At 40.3% G+C, this 7,763-nt stretch overlaps 1 protein-coding gene across 1 annotated transcript; it reads right to left on the bottom strand.

The window, feature by feature from the left end:
• Positions 1 to 1,088: 1,088 nt before the first annotated feature.
• Positions 1,089 to 2,164, bottom strand: LOC136047305 (histamine H3 receptor-like). The gene is given in 5 exon segments (XM_065734364.1): positions 1,089 to 1,306; positions 1,309 to 1,460; positions 1,462 to 1,713; positions 1,715 to 2,055; positions 2,138 to 2,164. Coding segments are annotated over 5 exon segments (990 nt in total).
• Positions 2,165 to 7,763: the final 5,599 nt, after the last annotated feature.

Genomic DNA, 7,763 nt, shown 5'->3' with positions numbered 1-7,763 from the left:
TTATGGATATGATAAGCATTAGATCATTGCTCTACTGGTTTGGAGGTGGAGGAGAAATGGAGGGAATCCAGTGGCCTCGCTTGCTTTGTGGTGTAATTAAGAAACTTCTGAATAGCATTACTCAGTATCCGCTGATGCTGTCCCTTGTTTAAGAGAACAAGTTAAAGGAGATTCTTTGTTAGTAAGTATCCATAGAAACACGTGATTATGTTCACATTGATAGATTCATACGGTTGGAATATGCTCTTTTAGCCTAGAACATCTGTGAAACCGTGTTTAATTCTCAAGAGGATTTGTAACCCAGGAGAGATTTTTTTAATAATGGTTTTGTGGTTTCAGCTGCAGTTCCTGTGATGCTGTGAGGCAGTACTTTTTTTCCATGTGCTCTTTGTTAAGATGACAGTCATAATGCTTCCACAGTTCGTAATTAGCTTTATTGAAATATTACAAAATGAACTTCATGATTTGTGGACGCTAAGATCAGCTGTGCTAACATGCTTTGTGGCTGTGGCAGTGAGTGGCTGTGGATGTTCTGTAGCTACGACTTGTCTGCAGAATGAAATGTCTGTAAAACTGTAGAAGATGCTATTTAAGGTGGAAACAAATCACCTTTTCCACCCAAGTTAGTGCTCCTTTATTGGTGTGCTTGTTCAGCTTTCCTGGTAACCTGACTGTTCTGGTACCTCTTGCTCCAAGCTTTTCTTGGGTACTGTTAGTTATTTAGGAGTTGGGGAAATATCCTTCCCAAAATGCATACGTTTAGCACCTAAGACCCTGAGGTCCTTACAGAATGGGGCTGGGGGTAAAATATAACAGATCCAAACTAATGTTTAATTAAATTCCTTACTGTTATTACATAGAAATATTAAAAGTGAGACACTCCCCTTCCCAGTTATTGGGTACGACTTTTGTATTCTCTTTGTCTCTTCAGTGCTAGTACACCATCACCAGGAAGTATACTGTTGGCAAATCCCCAAAGAGCTTTGAGAAATTACCTTTGTTTTCACTGATGGTTATTTCTGCAGCTACACAGATAACTGTATTCTATACATTCCTGAATACTTACTTACCAGTGTTCCCTTAAATATTCAGTGCACAGTGCATTTAATATTTACAGATGAGCATTGACCAGTTTGTGTTCCCACTGAAAGCAAGATGTACTTACTGACAAATTTCTTTTTTTTTACATAAAAATGAGGATGAATTTTAACTTTTCCTGGACACAGGAGTTTGATAAAGGCTTTCCTGAAGCTTTTGTAGCATAGCAGGTATAGAGTAGGATTAGTGGCTGAATTCACCCACAGAGCCAAAACAAAGTCTCATAAAGTGAATGTAAGTCACAGTGCCTGTGGCAAGCTGCTCTGATGATCACTAAAAGTGTATAAGATGCCCAGCACAAGCTGAATACACTGACAGTAATTGTTAAAGGCTTCGTTACTCTTTTATCTCGAGAAGGTTTGTCTGTTTGCCATAGCAGTGTCTGCCCTGCTGGTGGTGTTGCCTGTGTGTTCTGTAGTTTTATCGAAACTGTTCCTCTGAGGCTCAGTCTCTACACCCACCTGAAGTGGTGCAAGACCTCTCTTGACATTCACATTTAATGACTGATTGTCAAATTCCTGTGGGCTGAGCCTTGAAGCCTTCTGCAGGGGAGAAAGGCTGCTTGCTTTCTTCTTCTCATGTTTTTGTCTGTTAGCAGGTTTTACAAAAAACAAGGTGTTCCCTTTTTTCCCCTCGGAAACTCACTTCACAGTCCTCTTGGCCAGATGGTAAGTTTTCATTTCTAAGGGATATGCGTTTCTTAATGTTGAGGTAAATGCTTAAGTTGAAGTATGTAACAGTGATGAAAGGTGTAAAGAATTCAATGGTAGAAGCAATCATTAGGAAATACCAGTTGTAGAAGATTTCTGCATGATGTTCTCCTTCTGGAAGGATGTTCTGGGCAGTGTACTCCCAGCTCAGAATGGCTGGACTGTAGAGAAGAAAAGAGGCAATCCATACAATGATCATCTTCAGTATTGCATTTCTGGTCTTCCCTTTCTGTGCCCTGTAACTCACCTGAGAAAGAGAGAAGTCAAGTCACGTATATTAGTGGTATCTCAAGTGGTTCCATGGGTATGTTGCAATATGGACCTCTTACCTTTTGAAGGTTGGTGATGGTATACATTGGTTTGGGCACAGGTTCATGGGCTCACCAAAACCATGGAAAAGGTATTTCTGAAATACGTGTTCTAATAAGCATTATTAATATTATAACACGGTGACAGGCGTTCTGAGAGCGTGCGTCAAGTCTTACAAACTAGAGAACAGGCTTTTCTGAAGTAAATAGCCATTGCAGTTTCTAGAATTGGCTGTTGCTAGTTGCACGTATTCTATTGCATAAGCTATGACACGAGTTTACAGCTTACCAAAAGACAACTCTTCAATATTCATCAATGTATTTTATATTAAACAATTTAAAAGTTTAAGAATAGAGCTTGCAGGGGGATTCTGTGAATGCAGACCCTCACTGCTTTGTACGGACAGCTGTTCTTTCTTAATGTGAAAATTGCCCACAAAAAGAAGTGATGAAGAGCTTTTGTTTGATACCTTTATTTTCATTCTGGTGATTACTTGCAGAACTGTTACCTCCAAGTGAGATTTATAGGAGTGTTGTGGTCTGCTTGCTTTGCGGGAAGAGTGATTTTCCTTATATGGAAAATAGGGAACCTACAGTTCTGTGAACCTGAGGTGCCACACAAGGGTTGCTATGTCAGTAAGTCAATGAACCACATCAGCATTTGTACAGAGTAGAATCTCAAAATATCTAAGTTTTCATATTCTGATTTGCTGGTGTATTGGACAGTGTTCATATAGTGAATTGGAATTCAGTTTTTACATCTCTACACTGGCTAATCCCAGGCACTTTTGACACAGTATTTTGAAATATGAAGTCCTTGAGCTTGAAATCTCCTTGAATTTATGTCTGTTGCTCCAGTCTATGGATTTTGGTCTTCAGAAGTGATGCTGTTTTGGTTAGGATGGCAATACAGCTGAGGAATTCTGTGGTTTGTCTGAATTGGGTCTGATTTTTGCAGTCCTTTTCAAGACTGCTCCTGAAATCATTAGCAACTTCTGTAGGAAGATTAAAAATTTCACTGAGAGAATAACTTAGAACTCATTTGTGTGTTCTTATGTTACTGCATACCAGTGGACAGATTCTGTACTCTTGCTTTGGGAAGGATTTTCATATGTTTATTTGAAACATTTCAAAGGGGCTGAACTCCATCACTTACTATAAACAATTTCTGTTTCTGAAACCAGTCTATATATTTATACTATGTGTATAGTCATGAGTGTGGCTTATAAAAGTAAAATTCATGGCTGATATTGAACTTAGAAAATAAAGGAATGTTGTGTTGACTATTTGAGAATCTGTTCATTTCTCCCTGCTGAAAAACTGGTTGATGAAATACTAAGTTGCACGTAAACTACTTAAGTGCTCTTGTTCTAGTTTCTTTTAACTCTTTACTGAAAAGGTATCGTTGCCTGATTGTGATTTACTTTGAGCAAGCAAGCTAAATTAATGTTTTAAAGAAATGCAGGTGAAATGGAACTGAAGGATAGCCACGAACTGCTTGTTGAAGTATGAGGCCCAGTAACAGAGAGAATGTGTTGTTTTGGTACCATGGAGGGGCTCAGTACCCATTGTAGAGCTCTGCCTTTGCTGTAGGCTGGCAGTAGGTGTGTTGCTGTGTTCTGAGGGAATGCTCTGTTGCATCTGGGTAATGATCTTAAGCTCTTCTAAGGTGTGACTGCAGAAGAAATAAGAAAATTCTGCTCTTCTAGCAGTACTGCCTGTGCCACTTTCTAAATCAGTGTGGAAGTGAGAAGCAGCCAGGTCAGTGGGACCATGAGCTGCTCTGTGATGGCTGCTGGTGGCTGCATGCCCTTGGCTGTGCCTCTTGCTCGGTGGCTTTTTAGGAGCAATCACAACAGCTTTCTGGAGAGAGGACAGCAGGAGCAGTGTGAGGTGAGGTGAGCTATAACAGCTCGTCCATTGTGCATCCCCGGTGCTGCTCTCTGAGCAGTGCGGCCTGCTGTGTCCTGCCTGCTCCCATGCTCAGAGCAGGCTGTGCTGGAGGGGGAGCACTGGCAGGATGAAGTGAAAGAACGTGAAGAGCTCTTTGTGAGATGCTTTTATGTAGGGCTGAGTTGTAGACTTCTGAAGACAGATTTTGTTTCTGATCTTTATTTAATTCTCAGCAAGAGTTGATTTATTAGAATTGTTAAAGAGGAATGACAGCAGCCCAAGACAATGGAATTCAAGGCAGTGTTTCCCAAGGCGTATCAGTACCGTGTTCTGAAATGTGAAATTCTTGTTCTGCGATTCCTGGAGTGATGTTTTAATTTCCAGAAGATTTCTTTTAGCCCTTTTTGAAGAAGGGAGCATTCTGATTCATGCTGTTTCCCACGACTAGTGTACATGGGTAAGCATATCTGCAGAAAAGATAGAAAAACAATGTTTTTCCCTTACCACAGACAGGTGACTTTCAGAACAGATCGAGTTCGTCTTCCAAATAGACCTGGGGAAGCTGCTTTGCAAGGGGGTATCCTCCAGCTGGCTGCGAGTTGTGCTGGTTCAGAGACCTCTGAAGTGCAGCTGTGGTACTAAGCATACTTAAGCTGCACGTTTGTAGTATATCAATTCAAAATTACATGGTTGTGTCTTTTACCAAATAACGTGTTGTGCATTATAGTTCTTCCTTTGCTCATTCCCTTTAAAGATATTTAGTTCTGCTCCCAGGACTTCATGTGATGGGTAATTCTTTCCTGGTGGGCACACAAGCAGACTGGAGCCAAAGCTTTAAGCTTTTGCTTTCTAGTGGACTGAAGAGCAATTGCTGCGCATCTCAGTGAAGCAAATGAAATCATATTGTAGCTGGAACTTTCACTTATGTAAAGGTCCACATTAACTAATTTGTGTATTTCTGAAAAGGTATGTAACTGCTAACAGCCTCATTTAAAGTTTTAATAACTGTTCTCTAGTTATGCTTTGGAATTTCACAGGAGGAAAAAAAAAACCTCCTTGGCCAGGAGCAGTGGAATGATTTTTTGATTGCTTTATCAACTGATAAATCAAATCCTTCTGTCAAATGGATCTGAGCACAGCTAAATGAACAGGGAAACTAAAGCCCATGATGATTATTTCCTGTTAAGTTTATACTCTGCCTGTCAGGTTTTGCCGATGTCGTGGTTCACTTTATTCCCACTGATGATGCATTTTCTTCTGATCACTAAAGAACATTCAGTCCAATTCAGTCCTGAGCATAATGAGGGCTGTGGGGGTGCAAGGTTTGGTGTAGGTATCGGTGCTAACAGCCGGCCACGGGGAGCCCCACCTGCCTTTAAGGCACACGAAGGCATGATTAGAGCTTAACACTGAGACATTTGTACACCTTTCCATCCAATTCAAATGTGATTTGCTGCTTTATGAAGACCTGTTTTGCTTACGTGTGTACTAAGATGCAGTGCTGAGGAGGTAATAGTGCTCAGGCCGGGCTGGTTGTTCTTGCACTGGACACGGTACTTAGAAGTCTTTCAGAAACATTCTAGAAGCTACAGCTTAGAACGTTTAACGTTCACAGCTAGACAAACTTGTAAAACAATGCCAGCAGAACAATAGCTCCCACGTCCTTCTTCTGTTTAGTTAAACGCCAAAGGCAAGGCAGCTCCCACCCGCTGTGTGTTCAGATGTATTCATCGCTGCACGCGGCGATTAAGCAGGCTGTTCCCATTAGTGTCAGCGGAAGCTAAATAAGCAGTTACGGAACATTAAGAGGAAGTGATAGCCTTTAATCTTCCTTTATTAAAAAAAAAAGCAACCTAAAACTGAACAGACACTTATTTCTTTTAAAGAAGTCATTGCTTTAAGTTCATACTTGATTATGTGCTAGCAAATATCCCTGTTCTGTCTTAAACTCTGTGCAGCAGTATTAAAGCCATTGCTTCTGTGTGGACCTACCTCTGTGCCTTCTTAGCAGTTCTCCCAGCTGTAATGTCTCTGTGTTGGGCACAGCTGGCTGAAAATGTTTTGCTAAATGTGAATGTTTGTTCTGTTGAACACCGAATTTATTTCTTCAGGACAGCTTCATGTCTATAGTGGACAGAAAGTTTAGACCGAATAAAAGTAGGGAATTGTTTTCTGTGATGGAATGTTATGTTTGAAGGGCATTGCTTTGTAATGCAATAGTTCAGCTTTTCAAGTAAAGGAAGTTCTCATTTCAGATCTGTTACAGTACTGCGAAGAAAGAGAAAACTGAATAAAATTATGAGTAGTTTCAAGCATGGAACTAAGAAAATGTAAGAGAAGTTCTTTTTCCAGGAAAAAGTTTTTGCATTTGATGCAAATCAAATCCTTTTATAATCTCTTCCTGTTAAGCATGTTATGAAATAGAAATGGACAACAGGATTATTTCAAACACGTTCTTACAGTTTACCGGTCATCCTGATCCGTGCTTCCAGCAAACGTGAGTAACTACCTCTCCTAAGAAAAGCCACGTGTACTGGGCACGCGGAAGTTGAAGCGAGATGCTCTTCAGTGCTCTCATGTAAAACATTTGGGTTTCTTGTACTGCTGCTCAGTATGTAATCCCTCTAGCTGAGGCATCAGGGATGGGAATTGAGCCTGTGTGCTTGGATTCTCCAGCTCTAAGAGAACTTCAAGGCCCCAGGGGTTGCAGTTAGGGTTGGTCTGCAGTGGATTTGAGACCCTTGTGCGTTTCACAGCAGCACTGATGCGGTGTTGGGGCTGTTTGTGGTGGGGAGAGCTGTGAATGGGGCTTTGCTGCTATAGTCAGTACTGTGTTGTTTGCATCGTGTGGCGTTTGGAGGAACTTCCAAAATTACTGGCTTTGAAATTGTTACAACTACTGAAGTAGGTTTGAAGGCTTTTGAATTAGTCCAGACAGTTTTTCAAATTGGGAATCTTTACCCTTATAGATTGGCTTGCAGTGATGGGCTTTTTCTGTGTTTTTCCTTTATAGGATGGTAGCAGGAAAGCTTGCCAGGGGGACACGATCCTTACCAACTGCCTTACTTTGAAGGCATTCTTTTGTGAAAATGCCCGACTGTACTGGTGTGACTGATCCTCATTAGCACACAGTGCACTGCTTTGCTGCTTTAGTGGTAGATCTTAAAAAGAGCATAAAATAATATCAAGTTTCTTTTTATGCTGGACAGGAAATATTTTCCATTTCAGTTGAACTCTTTTCTACATTATAGCCATTATTGCAGAGTGGCGGCATAAACAAAGGGAAGAAATAGAGTGGCTTCAAATACATATCAGTGTGTCATTTTTGTTTTTCAAATAAATGAGGACCTGTGTTTGAAGGGTAAGATTTCCAGATACGGGAACATGGGAGGAAGAATTAATCTGGATGTCAACCATTCAAAAGAAAAACATTTTGTTTTTAAACTACTTAACCATTATTAATTTGGATATAGTTTAAAGACCTTTTCATTATCTTGTTTGAATTAAAGCATTTATTCTAGGTCTTTCCAACCTTAATGGTTCTATGATAACCAAAATATATTCTGATCTTTTGAAAAGAAAAAAAGCTGTTTTTGATTCAGGTTGTTGTGTTAATTGAACTTGATCCAGATCTTAAATTGTTGCTCCCAGAGGTTCCATGTTAACTGCATTTACTTAAAACTGAAACAAAATTAGAAAACCCATGGGCGCCCATCCTGAATGAACTACGATAACCACAGAGAACCATGACTTT

Source organism: Cyrtonyx montezumae, unplaced genomic scaffold (assembly GCF_038088225.1).
Source record: "Cyrtonyx montezumae isolate F1298 unplaced genomic scaffold, pur_monq_1.0 scaffold_17, whole genome shotgun sequence".
In the NCBI taxonomy this organism is placed as follows: Eukaryota; Metazoa; Chordata; class Aves; order Galliformes; family Odontophoridae; genus Cyrtonyx; species Cyrtonyx montezumae.
The sequence above is the reverse complement of the archived record's forward strand: the minus strand, read 5'-3'. Positions and strand labels throughout refer to the sequence as shown.